The sequence below is a fragment of the Apodemus sylvaticus genome, chromosome 1, assembly GCF_947179515.1.
Source record: "Apodemus sylvaticus chromosome 1, mApoSyl1.1, whole genome shotgun sequence".
NCBI classification, from domain to species: Eukaryota; Metazoa; Chordata; class Mammalia; order Rodentia; family Muridae; genus Apodemus; species Apodemus sylvaticus.
Genome location: NC_067472.1, coordinates 20,486,220 through 20,505,007, shown reverse-complemented (window position 1 = coordinate 20,505,007; position 18,788 = coordinate 20,486,220). Strand labels below are relative to the sequence as shown.

At 47.1% G+C, this 18,788-nt stretch overlaps 1 protein-coding gene across 1 annotated transcript in view; it reads right to left on the bottom strand.

Moving 5' to 3' along the window:
• Tll2 (tolloid like 2) overlaps window positions 1–18,788 on the bottom strand; it is a 122,940-nt gene that overhangs the window by 83,567 nt on the left and 20,585 nt on the right. The window contains exon 2 of the mRNA XM_052186069.1: window positions 15,778–15,888. Coding sequence (XP_052042029.1) covers window positions 15,778–15,888 — 111 coding nt within the window. The remainder of the gene's footprint in view (window positions 1–15,777; window positions 15,889–18,788) is intronic.

The following is an 18,788-nucleotide window of genomic DNA, read 5'->3' as shown; positions in this document are numbered from 1 at the left end:
TGGTCACAGCATGTTGGCTCAGCAAGCTTGCCCAGGGGCTCGAACGCTGGCTCCGCCGTTATGAGCACTTGCTGCTCTTGGGAAGAACCAATGTTCAGTTCCAAGCAACCGTGCCAAGCAACTCCCAGCAACCTGTAACTCCAGTTCCAGAGGATCCAATGCCCTGGCCTCTGTGGGTACCCACACACGCATGGTACAGATACATATGCAGGCACATGCATATACATACCTACCCAAATAAACCACACACATACACAAACATATAAGCATATAAGTGCATCCAGTCCAAGTGGGCTGAATCAGATCGGGCACCATTTACACGTGTCATCTCAACACCGCATCTGGGGTAAAAGCATGATCGTCCCCCACCCTCTTTTAGCTGAAAGTGAGGCTCGGTGAGGCATGGTCTGCAGACACCAGCTGCTGTTTGGAGATCTAGGAGTGCTTGAGCTAGGCCCTTGCCTCATTGTTCCCTGGTGGTCTAGCAGGGGAAGAGGGACTATTGGGGCGATGTGGAATGTGTTCTTAGGTGCTGCTTGGTCTTCAGAAAGAAGATCTAGTCCATCCTCGTTATTCACAATGATGTTCTTTAACATGGCTGTGAGAGCTAAGCTAGTGAGCCCCTAGTCCAATTCCTTAGGGAAGTGAAACACTATATTGTGCACAGCATGGCACTGCCAAGTATATATAACACAGCATGAAGTATTTTTGCATGCTATCCTGTTTGAGTTTCCAAGCACCCATGTCTTTAATTCCATGTGTGTTTCTGCTCAGAGACACTTTATTTACCATCTCATACATATTCATGGGTACCAACTTCTCAGTTAGTGGTTGTGTAACTTGGTCCTCAGTACTACTCCTGGGACTCTCTACTGCACCTTCTTGGGATCAGGAGATGCTGGCAGCACTTCAGTACCATGACTGGACAACCACACTAAATGACTAAATCACCAGCAAGAAGCACAGAGACTCCAAATGAGCTAGCTAAAGGCAACACACAGGATACAGTCTCCCACCCTGTGGGAGCTGACCCAGGGAACAGGAGGCTATCAGGAAACATAAGAACACAGAATCCCCAAAGAAAGGAAGAGAAGATCTGGATCTCTCTCTTGGGAGATGGAGGAGCTCAGAGCTATGTGGTGGGAGCAGGGAACAGGCCAGATGGACACCTTCTCAACAGAAGCTGCTAGAACGTGAGCGATCACTGCTCAGGCTGCCCTGCACATGGATGGTAGTAAGAGTATTGGATGGTGATATGCTGTTCATGGGCACAGACCACTAGAGTTGTCAGCAAAGCGGCCACTAGGTAATATATCCGAGTAAAGGCTCCCCAGATATAGATGCTGAGACGCCAGCCCTTGGGCAGTGCCCAGTCCTGTAACATCTACACTGTCTGTATAGACAAGTGAAGGAGAATCCATACTTAATTCATGTTTAAATACAGAAGTAGAAAATGCTCCTGTGTGGACAGAGTGCCAACAAATACACATCTAAGCCAATGTGTACACTGGCTGGGGTTAAATCCTGAACTGAACCCTGAGCTTGAACGTGGAGGAGCAGGAATGACCATGACTGGGCAGGGACTAGGACTCCCCCTGCCCTGCCAGAGCTTCAGGAGAAGCTGTAGAAAAATGTTATCCCGTGCCCTTTGTAGAGATGCCCAATAAAGATTTACAGATATTTCAAAGGGCAAGTCCCATGTGCTAAACCACGGAAAGAGTAGCAAGAGTTTCAGGAAATCGAAGAATCTGAGAAAGAAAGAAAGAAAGAAAGAAAGAAAGAAAGAAAGAAAGAAAGAAAGAAAGAAAGAAAGAAAGAAAGAAAGAAAGAAAGAAAGAAACAAAGAAACAAAGAAAGAAAGAAAGAAAGAAAGAGAGAGAGAGAGAGAGAGAGAGAGAGAAAGGAAGGAAGGAAGAGGAAGAAAGAAAGAAAGAAAGAAAGAAAGAAAGAAAGAAAGAAAGAAAGAAAGAAAGAAAGAAAGAAAGAAAGAAAGAAAGAAAGAAACCCAAGCCATCTCTCGGGCAAGAGCATCTCAGCATCTCAGGATCAAGATCATCCTGGACTATATAGTGCACATGGAAAGAGAAAGAGAGAGGGGGAGAGAGGGAGAGGGAGAGGGAGAGGACAGAGACACAGAGACACAGAGACACAGAGACAGAATCAAGAGCATTCAGAAGGTAGAGGTCACCATAAGTGATGCTCTGGGTACTGCCATGTTGGGGAAATGTTGCAGAGATATTTACTCATAGTCACCCTCCCATGGATTCAGAGACAAGAAGAGTCTATCCTGATGCCAACTTACATGCAGGGTCACAAGACCTTCAGGCAAATGACTGAATGTGTCTGTCCCCTCCACCTGCACTTTCTGTGTCCCTAGCATCGTCCAGAGCTCAGGAGGTAGCATGCTATATTACAAGCAGGTACCCAAGACTGAATATTCAACCGAAGGAAGAAAAGAGGCCCCAGATTAAGACCTTCTCCCAGGCATCCAGGTAATAGATGAAGTTCTACAAGCCTACCTTAAAGAGGAAGAGAAAAGGCCCTTGACCTTCATTGTCGGACTTGCCATAAAGGCCCAAGATTGCGACTCTTCCTTGCTGGGTCACTGTGCAAGTTCAAGTGAGTTAGGTCAGGGACCAGGCAGGTGACACAGGTGTCAAAAGAGGATTCTGAAATGATGGGACTATGGCAACTCGCAGAGAACGTGCTCCTTCTGAGCTCCGTTGCATTGTGTAACTGGTTGATTGTTGCCATGTGGACTCTGGGCTAGTGTGACTGGGTCTTCCAGCTCTTCAAGACAAGCCAGGGCTCTGGGTTTTCATGAGAAATCCGATTTTCAAATGTTGGCAGTAAATTTGAAAAATGTAAGCACTACAAAACAAACAGCACACATCTGCAGACCAGATTTGGCTGGGGGTGGGGGTGGGCTGACAGCTTGGGACCTCTGGACTACAGGGTGGAGGGGACACTCATGCCTGTAGGCAATGCTAATGACAGGCCTGAGCAAGGCCCTGGGCTATCGTCAAGGAGGCCTGGGAATGAAAGGGTGTTGCAGAGCCCATGGCATAGATGCCAAGTCTGGCTCTTTCCTGGGTATATGTAGACAAGCAAGTGTAGTTAAAGAGGACTGGAGAAGATGGTTAGCATCATGGAGTGTGACTGCTTGATAGCAACGCTGTCACCTTCTCTTGTGTCTCCTTGGAAACCAAAGAAATGATCACATACCAACCTCGGTATGGGGAGCCCTCTAAGATCCACAGCTTGTTCCAGGTCATTCAGTGCATCATCCTGGAGTAAGCGGGCCAAAGCTTTATCCCAGACTCCCACGGGTAGACCCACCTAGCACCCGGAGCAGTGTCCCAGCTTCCTCAGTCTTGGGAGCTTGGTTCCCGTCCCCTTGTGGGAAGCAATCTGGGCTTTCTTTGGCTCTGTTGTCTGGCTCATGGATGTAGTTTTCTAAGAAGGAACAAAGCTATCCCACAGTCACACACTCCCGACTTCTGGGAGCCCTCCGGGCAGTTTTTATAAGGTGCTGCATCGGATGCAATTTAATGATTGTTCTGAAGTTCCACAAAGCATCAGATGAAGGCAAATCAAAGGTTTATCATGACCCAGTCTATACCATGAGCAGCAGAGGCACAGGGGCAGTCCTCACAGTATTCAAGTTTACCAGAATAAAAACAACAACAACAAAACCAAAATAAACAAAAAACAAAAGCAAAAGCAAAACAACAAAAACCCAAAGGACTCTTTCCTGGCTCTCAGGAGAAGCCTATCCATCCATTATGTAGGTAAAAACCTCAGACATCCCTGAAGCTTGCTCTGTCACAGGAAACTCTAAAGCCGTGACACTGATTTTGTCAAAAGCCTGTTTTGCCTGCCACTGTGCCCAGAAGTACATGCTAGGTCTGCAGGCGTATGTGCCCCAAGGGGCAGTTTCCACTGGTCTCAAGGAGCAACTAACTTGAGAGAGGCAGAGAGAAAGACTCAGACTCCCAGGACCAAATGGAAGCGAGACAAGAAAGGCCAACTGAGAAAGTTTCAGAAGGTCAGAGCATGGTGGTACTTGCAATCCTAGCACTGAGTCAGGAGGATGGCAAGTTGGAGTCCAGTCTGTCTACACAATTAGACCCTATATCAGAACCAAACAAAAAATTAAGGTGTGATCCTTCATTTTTACAAAAAAAAAAAAAGATTTATATCAGCATTCTTTTTTTTCCTAGCTAGTCCACTGATATGGGACATATTTATCAGGGGGCTACATAAATAAAATACCTGTATCAGGGTCACCTCATTTTATTCTGCTTTAGAAATTAGCTACTACTTAAATTAAGAACACCATCAGTACAAACAAAGCACACCCACAGTTAAAGGAGAGGGAAGATAGACGCGGATTAAGGAAAACCAAACAACAGTGTTCGAAGCACAATCTTTCTGACACTCAAAGCCACGTGAAGCAACCCTCCGGAACAATGACCCCAAATTCAATTCATTAAGATGGCTGATGGGATCTCATATTTTTCCATGAAAAATTATGTTCCAAACAATATCCTGTTAGGCTGGATGATGAGGCTTGGCCCTAAAGGCCAGGTTACCCCAAAGGAAGATGAGCCTCTTCAGGGGGATCCCCTCTCCAGCCCGAGACTGCTGCATCTGTCACTTCCTTTTAGCCCACAGACGTGGGACCACACCATCTTCAGGGCTGCTGTTTCTGTATCTAAGTCCCCAGTCCTGTTGTCGGCCAACGCTGAGTTCTTTCTGCAATTATCTCAGTAATACCCGTTACTCTCAGCACTTTCACAGAACCCCTACCCAGGTAGGTGCCACGGTAGGAGACACTTAAGTTGAGGGAATCAATCACACTATAGGTTCATGTGGTGGCCATATCGGAACAAGTGCAAGGACAAAGGGCATTTGACGTCTCTGATAAATGAACTCAGCCTTATTCCTCTCTTTCTACCGCACAAGTCCCAGCCCTTCCCTCCATCCCTTTCTTCCTCTTCCTCTCCTACCTATTGATTATCTATTAATTGTCTCTTATCTTTCGTGTATGTGTTTGCATTGTGGGTACATATAAAGTGTACATGTGATTATGCATACAAGAAGCATGTGTGCATGTGAATGAAGACACTTAAACATCAGAGCACATCTGTAGAGGTCAGAGGGCAGCCTTAGCTGTAAGTCATCTCCTTCCAGCTTATTTGAGACAAGTGTTGGTCACTGCTGCATGTTCTAAGCTAGCTTCCAGTGATCCTCAAGGGATTCTCCTGACCCATCCCCCCATACCTCCTCACTCCCCCTCTCCCCTTCTCACAGTAGAAGTCCTGGGATGTCAGTACCACTCCTGGTTCCGTGTGTGTTCTGGGGATCTGAACTCAGGTTCTTATGTTATTCACTGAGCCATCTCTCTATCCTTCATTTATCTGTCATCCATTGATTATTAATTAACCATCCATATCTTCTCAGAACAAAGTCTTTCTTTAGAGCTACCCGAGTGGATTCTGTATCTCATACCTGGGGAACACGTTGACTAGACTATCAGGCATTACCTACTTGCTTGATACAGCGTCTCAAGCTAATCTTCTGATGCCAATTCAAACTCCAGGACTCGTGGCCCTTGAGAGTACTACTACTCCCTGGATAGATCAAGAATACCTGACTACCCGGCTCAGCACCCACTGTGGCTCCAGTTCCACAAATGCAGTGGTGATTGATATCAGCTCAAAAGTGAGCTTGCTCCCCCCCCCCACCAACACTTAAAGTTCTCAGTGAGTGCTGGCTGCTGTCCAAGGTGTAAGTCAGCCTCGAAGGGGAAGAAGAGATGATAGAATCCTTATGTTGCATTCTTCTTTCCTTCCTTCCCAGAGAGCAGATGTGCACTTTATCAAATGCCTCTTTATCATTTCAAACCATCTCACCAAATAAAAGACTTCGTAGGTAGAGTCAATGCCAGGCCTTGTTGGTTCTAATGCTGGAGTCCTGGTCCCTGTGCCCACTGATCACCAGCCCCAGCTAAGTCCAGGCTCTGGGGTATTCTGACCTCAGTAGAGGCTTTAGGAGCTACTCATCCTGGTTTCTTTTGTCTCTTACCTCACCCCCTGATTTTGATTTGTGGACTCTGGCTTTTATCTTGACTCTTGTACCTGCCATATTCTCCCGGGCCGGCACTTCCTATGTCCTCCCCAACTTCCGCTTTCCCTGAGGTCCCTGCTCTGCCCTGCTCTTTACAGCTGCCAGCATGGAACTAGAAAGTCTGCTAAGGGCCTCCCCAGTGCTGCCTGCGGGTCCCTGTACTCCAGGCTGGGCCCACACTTACCCGTGCCTGGAAAGCAGTCTTAGGGGAGATGACTGGTTGCTACGGTGAGGGAAGTTTCTGATGCCGGTTCCTACCCCTCCCGTGCTCCACGACTGTGACAAAAATCACTCATCATTTCCACTCACTCTCCTTAAAGAGTGGAAAAAGCACGGCTATAGCTGTGTCTTGGTATGGAGCACAGAAGGCTCCCCAGTTAGCATTCCTTACACGAAAGAAAGGAGGAAAGGGGCAGCCATGCGAACTCTGGCATCAGAGAGACAGCAGGGCGGCGTGACAGCGCCCAGGGCAGGGTGTGGGGACAGCACATGAAGATTAAGTTCCATGTTGTGGAACTCCAAGAGAAGTCTCCTGGGAGAGCAGGCTGACCGTGGAGGCCAGGTGGATGGCTTCCATCTAGGAAAGACTGGAGCCATGGGCAGGAACCCGGATGCTCTCTGTGTCTCAGAGATGTCCCGAGGACCATGTGTTCCATCTGTAGGAAGGGACCAGTAAGATAAGCTACTGCCCATGTGGCTAGCAGACATCATTTTCAGAGGCTCCAGGAAGGTAATGTGGATCTGCCCCGTCCTGGGCTAGCACTCAGGCTGAGACCATTCTCTGAGCTTCTACTTACTCCTATGGTCTATAGAGAACACACAGTCAGCATAGAAGCCTAACCCTAATGGCCTCTGGGGAAAGGGAGGAAGTTGAGGGGAACCAGGAAGGCCACTATGCAGTTCTGAGGCCCTGGTCAGATCCAACCAGTGTACAGAATCTATAGTCTACAGGTAGCATCATTTATACACCCAGCCTGATACTGGCACTAAGGAAGGAAGGCCAAGACCAAACTAAAGTCTGTACTATTGAGGTCTGACAAAGGAGAAATGCAAACTAACTGCAAATGGATGCTGACTGGAAGCAAGAATCGTTAGCAGGGTGAGGAGGCTCAGCACGTGCCTGCAGATCTCATATTTTCTTTGAGGATGGTAATGGAGGGACTGGGTGTTTAGCAGCTCAAGGGCACAGATTGGGGATAATACTTGGGGCTGTTCTAGGAGCAATGATGTACAGACCTTAAAGTTTGACCTGAGATAACAAGATACATCATTATCCTGAGGGCTAGCAGAGATTTCCTACATGTTAGTTGAGTCAGTTCCAAGAACCTGCCAATGCATGTTGCTATAGGCCTGGCTTTAGCATTCTCACTGGATCACGGGAGGGCACTGCAAGGAATTTCTGGGGAGCCCAGGGTCTGGGACATAGATAAGAACCAGAAAAACAAGGAGACAAGAAAACAGCAAAATGTCAATCAAAGGGGATAGTACAGTGTGTGTGTGTGTGTGTGTGTGTGTGTGTGAGAGAGAGAGAGAGAGAGAGAGAGAGAGAGAGAGAGAGAGAGAGAGAGGGAGACTGGGATAATGTTTCCACTAACTACATTTATTTGATTCTCCCACGAGGTAAGAATTGGAGTACAGACGATGACACAAAAAGTGTCCCATTTTATAAATAGGAAATGAGTTGGTCTAAATCCACAGCTAATCAATATAGAGCCAGGGATGTAAACTTGAGCCTGTCCAACACCCTCCACAGCACAAATCCACAAGGTCAGAGGCCCGAGTGAGCATCTTCAAGGCTGTAGAAGCACCCAGAAATAGAAGGGCGTAGGCCACAATCTTATAACTTAAAGATCAATAGTGTTGAAATTCCAAGCAAACACAAATGCGTGTGTGTGTGTGTGTGTGTGTGTGCCTTTTTCTCAGAGCACTATTCATTGATGTTCATCAGACTCCCCTCAAAATCAAATAATTCAAAAATTAAAATCACCAAGCCTGTCACTCAGACCCCTCCCCATGCAGCTCCTGGGGATCCAGTGAAAGGGATATGGATGAGAAATGCTCCTTCAACCTTGTGACCCTCTCCAGTTTCCCAAGCCAGAGGCATCAGCAACACAGATCTCCAGCAGTCAGAAGTGTCCAAGATGGCACTTGGTGGTGTCTAGTGTGTGAGCAGACAGATCTGAATCCTGGGCGTTGCCCCAGCAAGAAGTCGACCCAGTATTCCTATACTTAGGACATGAATCCTCCACAGAACACCACAAGAATCACTCACTTACCCACCTCTCACCTGGACACGTGTTAGCTGGAGGCAATCCCGCCTCAACGAAGAGAACTGGTAAAATGCAGAACTCCTGTAAATAGGCTGGAGAATGTCTCTCCATGGGTGTGGATATTCAGAACGCATGGTCTGCCTATAGACCTGCTTAAAATCACCCCATCCACTAATTCCCTCAAGGACCCTGAGGCTAAAAATGTGTTGGAGAGAACATATATGTGCTGAGTCTGTTTTCAGATCCTCCCTCCTTGGAAAACAGAGCCCAGAAACCCTGAACCAGAGTATCTGATTCAGACGCCTACATGCCTCTCAGGTACACAGCTGCCTCTGATGTCTGTCTTTGTAGTTTGAAACACCAGAGTTTAAATGGTCTTGAAATACATGAGGATGTGGTCCCATGGGCCCTTCTATTTTGATGACAACACAGAGAGTAAATGAGTGTCCCTATGCCACCCCAAGTTGTGGTCAAGATCAGGAATAGCAATCTAGAAGCCAAAGGGGCTGATGGGTGAAGGCTTTATGACTCAAAGATGACACCCAGAGAGAGAGAGAGAGAGAGAGAGAGAGAGAGAGAGAGAGAGAGAGAGAGAGAGAGAGAGGACACAAGCTGTTATGTCTTAGACTCACTTCTGCTCATTTATTTACTTTGAGCCTAGAAGCCAAACTGCTGGGGTTCTGCAGATGCTCTGCACAGATGGCAGGAGTTAAGGGTGTAAGAGTCTAGCTTGGCCTGTTCAGTGGGGATGGACGCAGCCAAGTGGCTCAGAATGGACACGGCGGGAAACATTGGTTTCCATCAGTGCCAATAAGTAATTAAAACTGCTTCCCCTTTCAGAGTTCTTATTATAGAGATCAAGAACTCAGACCCATTATCCCAACAGAGATAACCGCAAGATAGAATTGCTCTCAAGGTACATTTGCAAAGATGGGAATGTTCAAAGCAAGCCTCCTCAGCCCTTCAGGGAAAGAGGAAACAAAGAAAAAAATGCAGCCTGTTGACCACACAGGCTTCTGCCCAGCTTGTGCTGTTGAAAGGAAACTCAGACTCAGAAACAGGGCAAGCAGGTCCTGCCAAGCATACGGAAAAGATGCAAGAGGGTTGGAAAGTGTGTGTGTGTGTGTGTGTGTGTGTGTGTGTGTGTGTGTGTGTGTGTGTCCTGCTAAGTACTTCCTTCACTACACAGCTAATCCGATTAGCAGCTTTAGGAAACTCCACAATGTTAATTCAAGAGCTCCATTCACAGAGCAGCTAGGCCTATGCCTGCCCAGAGCGCCTTTCTTCTCACAGCAAATCAAAAGCATCCAGAGGGACTCTCCCTGAAGGAGATGCTCTTGCCTCCTGGCCCCACACACATCCAAATGCCACTGCCACATCCGCTGGTCAGCCAGCTCCCAGGACTGAGGAATGAGCCCATCCAAAAGTGGAGAAGCTAGCCCTCTTTCTATGACATGCCCAAATGCCGCCATTTCAACAGCACTGTCAGCCAGGTGGCATGCTGCAGCTGGCAGTTGTGCCAAATAGAGAGATGTCACGAGGGAACCCAGTTGCAGAGCTAAGCATGGGTCACCAGCCTTTTCTGGTCTTCATTTGTTTGTCTGTTGAATGGGGACTTAGAGCAGTGTGAATCGCTGGAACAGAAGGCTGGACGGAAGGAAGCTCAGGGTGTGGACAGACACGATGTCATTGTGTTGGACAGAGGACAGAAGGGGAAGGAAGCCTGTCTGTGTAGATTGCGGACTGGGAAGCTTTCGGACAAGCAAGGGGAGCATCTGAAGGGGGTCTAAGGAGCAGGATTGTGTTCAGTCCGTGGCAGCATCCCTACAGGGTCTGCCTCCATCCACGTGTGTGTCCTGCATCCTCTCCTCCTCTTGTGAAGCCTTTGCTCACTGAATTTTAGGGGTCCACTCTAAACCAAGAGGATCTCATGCCAAGCTTCTTAACTAACTAGATCTGCAAAGTCCCTTTCCTGTGGGTCACTTTCTGGAGGTCTATTGGACACGAATGGGGGGAGCACTATTCCAATTAGCACAAAGTGGTACAGTGGCCAGGAAGACGATCTAGAAGCAGGATGTGGAGGAAGAGAGCTGAGGCCCGGAAGCACATTAGGACTCAACTCAAACCTGTCACCCAAGTGAACAGTGACGAAAGTCCCTGCTGGGCGCCCCCCCCCAAAAAGGCTTCAACAGTGTCTGTGACTTCTTACGTGCCCACGCAGAACACTGGGTGGGCTCCTGAACAAGAGAACAGCTCCTCATTATCCGACTGTTCTCCATTCCTTCCTGATGACAAAATGGCTGAAGGATGGCCAGGGGAGGATGCAGCAAGCCGGGAGCTGGAATGCTGCCACGGAGTGAACTCAGAACGTGAACATGAGCGTGAGCACCTCCAGGACACCTCTGGACGGAGAGGCTGGCTGGCCCACCTTAGAAGCAGTTGGCATCCCTGTGTTCTGAAGCCTGGGGAGAAGCTCAGGCATCACAGGGAAGTGACCGGCGGCTGCTCTGCAGTGACAGCCTTTTCCCTATTGCCCCATGTGGGACTTCAGCTCTCTCTTGCTGGAGCTCCCTTCTCAGCCTCCGAGAAAGGAAACTGCATTTATCAAAGTGTAGAGACTAGGCGAACTATAATAAAGACCGGATCCTTCCCCGCCTTTGAACTAGCGAGACTGGGTTAAGGAATGGCTCCTTTTATATTTATACATATTTTTTAACCCAGAAAATGCTTAAAGATCTACATATTATCTTCATCCCAGAAACACCACTCTCACTTAAAATTACATTAGAAAGGAATCAGTCTTCACATCCGTACCTAAGGACTTAGGTGTGGTGTGGTGGGGTTGCCTGGAGACCATTGATGGCCTTGGCGTGGGGTGAGGGGCATCCATGATGGGTTACCAAACATGTAGACTACCCAAGCACATTCCAGAAGGAAAAGGGTGTGTGGGCCAGGCAGTGGTGGCGCACGCCTGTAATCCCAGCACTTGGGAGGCAGAGGCAGGTGGATTTCTGAGTTTGAGGCCAGCCTGGTCTACAGGGTAAGTTCCAGGACAGCCAGGGCTACACAGAGAAACCTTGTCTCGAAAATAAATAAATAGATAAATAAATAAATAAATAAATAAATAAATAAAATCTGTGTGTGTGTGTGTGTGTGTGTGTGTGTGTGTGTATACACAAGGCCATGACACAGGAAGACAGAAAGGAATACAGCAAGTAGTTAGTGCCAGTGATCCCTGGGGCTGAGATAACAGGATTTTCCTTTTCCACTTATAAGCTTTTGCACTTAAAAAAAAAAAAAAGTCAGGCAGTATTAGTTTAATCAGCAAAATCAATAAAAAAAAATCCCCAACCTGAAAATAAAATAACTATTCTAGATAGTTACAAAATACAATTGACCCTCAGAGAAAAATAATTGGGATAAAAATTCAACTTGTCACCAAAACACACTGAAGAAGAAAACCTGTGCTACGCTGAGAAAGGAGGGGACATGACTGGTGCATGTGGAGCCTTGGTGTCCCACCTCCACGCCACACCCCAGCCCCAGCCCTTCCATATGCAGCAGTTTCCCCTGGTCTTCACTTTGGTTCCAGCCCTTTCCTCCATCAATCTTCTCCCCTCAGATATGAAGAAGAGTCGACCCTTATTGAACATTTATCAGGTGCCAGACACATCACAATTATTCTTTCCTGCAGCCTCATGAGCTTACTCTGAGGTAAGAATTTTTCTATTCCCATTTGGCAGATGAAGAAACTGAGGCTCGCCTCTGGGATTCTGGGATTCAGCCCAAATAGTGTAAGCCTGTGACTGAGATCGGTGCTCATAGCATCCTTCTGAGGCCAAAGCCCCGTTGGCACACGTGACCTCCTGGAGAAGGCCAGGGTCTGCAGTGTCTATTACCAGTGTCTTCTTGTCCCCAACCACACTGGTCAGCACCTTCTAGATCTGAGGCACTGGCCTGCCTCTGGGAAGTTCAAAGCTGAATGTGATGTAGGCGCTGTCCTCCATTACCTCACAAGATAAGGGCAGAGCAGATAGTCATCCCAATCCCACATCTATCCTGAGCAAGCGTTCTGAGAAAGGTGAACCGCTGGGCATCCCTTCACCACAGCATCCTTGGGACCTTCCCTGACGGGGCGTCTCTAGCAGCTATGCACCTGTGTCTGACCACGGCCTTGTCTCTCTGGAGCCTTTCCCTTGTAACTGCTATGCTGTATATAGCAAGTGCCCTAGGAGCAGTGAAAGAGCTGATGAGGTAAGCCTGTGAATCCTGATGGCACGTGGGCCTGTTGTGTGGGCCAGACGGTACAGGAGACTCACGTTAAGGAGTGCAAGACACAAAACTGATAACAGGCTCTGCCTGGGTACCACTCCTGCTTTCTCAGAAGGTGTGCTCCCTTGAATTGGCACAACCACTTCGGAAATTGCTTTGCTAATATCAACTTGAACCCAGTACCCTACCGTTCCACCCAGGGCAGCTTCACAAGCGGCGATGGGTACTTACGGCAGTCCATTCTGCCTTTATCACTTTCGTTATTGCGGGAGACCCTGAGCCGCCCAAATGTCTGTTAGCAGAAGGTGTAGCAGAACAGTTTACAGCCATGCAAAGGGATGAGCTATTTCATCAACCTTAGGGTGGATTTTGTGGGAGTGCAGGCTAGCACAAGATATGGAATAACACTTAAGCAGGGTGTGGCCTGCACAGAAGAATCAGGGGAATGCTGATGAAGGTCAGGTTAGAGACGGTTCTGGGATGAGCACTGACTCTGAGGGAGAGTCTCTGAGGTCTGAAATGTACCACGTGGACATCATAATGTAAAGTTCATCGGAGTGAGTGTGCAAGACATCCAGTGTTCACTAGCTTTAAGCAATGCTGTGAATGAATCTTAAGCACAAATCCATTAGATCATCTTCTCCAGACCCCTGGGAAGGACTGAGGAAGAGGCAAACGGATGTCGTGATAAATCATGAAGAGATGGTTTGTTTTGCTGGAACGCAGCTGAAGCAGCGGATATGCTGTTGTAAAAAAAAAAACCAATTCTTCATTTGAACCCCTATTCAGTTCTTCAAACCACATATAAGAGGCCACACAAATTTTAATGTTGCTCACAGACTCAGACGCCACAGAGGAAGTGTGACATGTCCCCAGACACTTAGCAATGGCTCCATGACCTACTGACAACATTGGCTACCCCTGTGGGGAGTCCTACGAGCTGCTCATTCTCCTCAGATAACCTTGGAGGCTCTGACTCCGGACACATCTCATCCTCCTCTCTCTGGTTTTCAGGAATATCCCTAACATCACCCAGTACATCATTAGGGATACACCCATGACATCACTACCAGAAATCAGTGTGACCAGTTGTTTACATCCTCAGCCAGGACTCAGTATCCTCAGAGCAGCTACAGTAAGTGGAGGGTTGGGCCTCTCCACCAAGGAATGGCCAAGTCCATACTTAGTGAGCTATACTCTCATTGAGACCTTTCAGAAAGGACTTCTATTGTACACAGGTTAAACCCAAGCTCTTAGGGTACACAGGAAAGAAGTTTTTGTTTTTCATCTGCCCTAATTATTCTCTGCAGATGTCCACCTAAAGGAGTCTGCCCAAAAGGCCATCCTCCAGTGACCACAACTTACCTCTGTTCCATATAGACCCCCCTCTTGTTTTTCCTAACTACTGCCTTCTCCTTCACCTGAAGTCTCCTCTCCCCCTCAGGGCTCCTAATTCTCCTTTATGACACAAGATGATGGTGTCATATATATGATACTCAAAGACTACTCCACTCTTGTCTCTCCCCACTGCTCTTAATTTACTACACACTCACCATAAATTCCTCCCATTTCTTGAGATCTTATGTGCCATGAACTGGGCTAGCCTTTGGCATCAATTTCCAAAGCTCTATGGAATGAAATCAAGTTTCACCCCCTGTTTTACAGACTGGGACACAGAACCAGATCTACACCCCTCTGCCTACTCTGAGGGTCTCCATTAAGGCAAAGGTTAGACTGTTTTCTGTTTCTCTCACCAACACTGAACCTGACCCAAGAGGAAGCTTAAATAGCTTCAATAGAAGGAAGAATGTGTCAGGAAAAGGTTCACAGAGAGCAGGATGCTGTGAGCCTCAGTCATGAAATAACAAATTACGATCTGCCACATGAGGATTTCCAATCCCACATTCGGTCCCCTGCACTACTTCTAATGATCAGGAGGCTGCAAAGCTAAGGCCACTTGAATCTAGTATATGGGGGGGGGGGGGGCAGAAGGTGAGAAGCACCTAGGATACCAGCCTCGTCTCAAGGTTGGCAACCAAGAGAGAAAGAAGAGAGAAAGTAAACACAGAATGAAAACTGAGTGGGTCTCCTGGCCCAGACAACATAAGGACTTGCCTGGTTGTCAATCAAACAAGTGCACAATTCTCCATGGGCAAATGTCTCATTTTAGCCTGGTTGGTCATTACCATTGACAATGTTGTCGGAGATCATTTAAATCTAGCCCAGTTAGCAAGTCTCTCCAGTCTGGGACAAGCAAAACCTCAAGCTAGATTCTTAAGAACTAATACTGAGCTCTAGGTTAAACCTTCTAACAGAGGCAACTAGAGATTTTCTTCGATAGATTAGCTGAGTCTGGGCTGGGACAATGGTTTTGCTGATGAAATGCCTCCTGTACACCATGAGCACCTGAATTAGAATGGCCAGCATTCACATTAAAGAGCCAGATGTGATAGCAGGATGCTGGGAGCAAGGTCCAGGGAGAGGCAGATGCCTGAAGCGCCTTAGCCGACCAACCTAGACAAATTGACGAGCCCCAGGTTCAGTGGGAGAGTACACTTATGGAAGGTGGAGAATGAACTAGATAGACACCTGACATTGATCTCTAGCCTCCACACACATGTGCGTGCATTCACAGATGTGAACAAGTACATGCTACACATACACACACATATATGACAGAGAGCAGACAGACAGACAGACAGGTAGATAGACAGACAGGTAGATAGACAGACAGGTAGATAGATAGATAGATAGATAGATAGATAGATAGATAGATAGATACATAGATTCATAGATACATAGATACATAGATACATAGATAGATACATAGATAGATAGGTACATAGATAGATAGGTACATAGATAGATACATAGATACATAGATAGATACATAGATACACAGATAGATAGACACATGGACAGACAGACACAGATAGATAGAAGTTCAATGTCCCAGATCCATGCCTTCATCAGAGGAGGTGGTGTGGTCCCTCCAGTTCTTCCACATAGGTCTCTGGACCTACATGTCAGAGATATCAAAGACTCCTACTGGAGCCCTCAAGCAGTCCACTGGGACCCACGCAGAGGAGGGGCCAATACTTGCCAGTGTCGTGTCCCATTTTTTCCATGGATGGCTTGGTCCAGTCTTCAGCCTTGTCGATGTGAAATAACTTGAGGTCATCCTCATCCAGAGCAATATCTCCCCAGAAGACAGCTAGCAAGAGAAAGCACAGTGGGTCAACTAAGCCTGGAGGCCAGAAAAGGGGATTTGCTAAGTCATCAGACGCGGAGATCAAGTCCTAGGAAAGACAGAGCTGACAATCAAATCTCTCCTGGAGTCTTGGAGATAATTGTTTTAAAGCCATAGTATCTGGGCCAACCACCATGGGAACCTGGAGGCTTGGTCTATAGATACCACCATCTCACCAATGCCCCAGGCAGCTATGGGCAGTCCATCATGTAAGATGGCTGCTTCTTTCTTCTTCTGTTCCCAGAATATAGACAAAAAGGCACAATGCCATCACTTACATTATCTCTCCCAGTATCTGTTGCTCTTCCCTGTGAATGACTCCCCCAGTCTACAGCTTCCTTTTCTGAAGACAAGCAATGTTCTAGATCGCCAAGTCCAGCACCTGGCATCTTGAGCACAGATGGGGTAGAACACAGAAATGGCTTATAGGATGCCTTGTTGTTCTGCTTTGGAGACATGTTCAGAGAGGCCCATGTAGTAAAGGTGTGGACCTCGATGGGCCCTGCTGGAAAGCAGTGGAGCTATGAGACTGGGAGAATAGGCCTAGACCCCTCCTCCATTTCCTCTTTGCCCTCTGGTGATGTGGTAAGCAGTTCTGTTCCAACAGGTGCACCACCATGGTGCTGTTTGGCAAATCACTTGGCTCACTTCAGCTCTGGCATCTTCATCTGAAGATAAAGTTGGAACTGGACTTCAAAGTTGTGTGAGAAATAATCAGACGAGTTTTGCTAAGAGCAACACAGAACTGGCTCCCCTCTCCCCCTTCTATCCTGAAGACCCCTGCCAGCTACAACTCTCATATCTGCTCTGGTGAATTCTCCTCACACGCCAGCACACCCCTTCCTGACTCTGTGTTGCTGTAGGATTAACCTGTGTCACCTACTCACCCAGTAGGTGCTATACCATGCCTGCCAGGGTTCGGGCAGATGAGGCTGGGGATCACGAGACACACTAGCACTAGGGATCAATGGAGTCAACCTACGTGTCCATGTCCCCCACTGATATTCCCATATTGATTATTTACCCTCTTAGAAACCACAAAGAGGAGGCTCAGTAAAGAAAATCATACTCAGGGTCACAGGGCCAGCAAGGGACAGAGCTGACTCCAGCCCTGGTCGCTCTCCAGCCCCACAACCCCCTCAGTACTTAGATCTTAGTACTTCAGCTTCCCCCACTTTGCAAGATTCTACATGTCTTGAAGACAGGCTCTGGTTTTATGCACACACATTTCATCTATCAAAGACCACTTCCCACACTAAGAAAACTAAGCCAGAGGCACAATGTGTGGAACAGAATCACATAGATACTGCCTGGGAGAAACCAGACACACAATTCAAACTCCCTCAATCTCAGCTTCTCCATCTCTCAGATGGGGGTAAACAGTGATATCGCTTCCTTCCAGGGCTGCCGTGAGCATCCGGTGAGGTCGTGTGAGTAAGTGACGAGCACAAAGCCAGAACCGGGACCCACTAAGTAAATGGGACAAGATATCTCTGTCCTGTAGGCAGATACTCAGCAATGTCTACATGAGCAGTGATATATAGTCAGACTGAGTCAGGTAGGACCCTGCCCTCCTTCCACGCCACTCTCTGGAATGTTAACCTTCACACATGCCCAGCCCAGGGTAGACCTTACCCACATCAGACACAAGAGGGTCCAGGGCTGGCTTTGAGGCATCACACAATGGAAAGATCTGGTGTTCAATCTCGCCTCAGGACCTAGAGAGGCCTTGCCACTGTCAGTCATATTTCCCTCCCTGTGGCCTCCAAGGACTTCCTGTGATAGAATCCAGGTCCCATACTCTTCCCTCCTGTCATACAGATTCCATCAGATTCTACCCCAAGACTTCCGAAACTGATCCCCTGGATACGCCACCCAAGATAGTCCAAGAAGCTTCCTGCCCACAACTCAGAAAGGCACCTCCTCCTCAATCACATGGTATTCAGCAATCCTAAACTCCTGCCACTGTGTGTTCTTCAAACCACAGGGAGGGGCTTTAGTTTTCTCTCCTTAACCCACTGTAGTTAATATTGTGTCTCCATGGAGACAAGCAGGACACTAAAGAAGAAGGTTTCAATAACTCAGGAACTAGTAGAAGTGCTGTGATTGATTGGAAATGACTGCCATGGACCCAGTGGGGAACATGTTTGTCAATTCTTCTTTCATTGACAGGAAGGAGATGGTCTCATAGTGTTTCAGGGGGTGGGGGGCGAACAAGTTTGATCAACAGCAACTACACTCTCAAAAAATCCAAGAGATAAATTGAAATAACTGGTTCAAAGTTGATACAGTAACATACCAGACAGCTGTATAATAGAAACTTATAGCAATTTTGAAAGGGATTCAATATCTGAGCTTTGGTTGGATACCCACTAACTGTCTGTGGTTCCTGGACACTTGGAATGTGGTTAATATGAAGGAGAAACTAAATTTTAAATCTTATTTTTGCTTTAATTAATTTAAATTTAAATGGTTGCTTAAGGCTAGCAACCATGTCATAAATATAAAGTTGAATGCAATGTAATCAAAACTACAATATATATATATATATATATGTTGTATATATATATATATATATATATATAATTATTTAAAGGAACAAAAAGAATCAGATACCTTGGAATAAGTCTAATAGGAAGTGTGGCACTGTATTAAGAAATATGTACTCCTGCTAAAACTATAAAAGTGAGTGAGCAAGATAGCACATTGGTTAAGGCCCTTGCTGTTAAGCCCTGTGACCCAAGTTCAATCCTCAGGACCCACACTGTGGGATGGAAAAGCCAGCTCCCACAAGTTGTTCTCTGAGCCTCACATATGCACAATGGCGCACGCTCACGCACACACACCCACACACACACCTACCC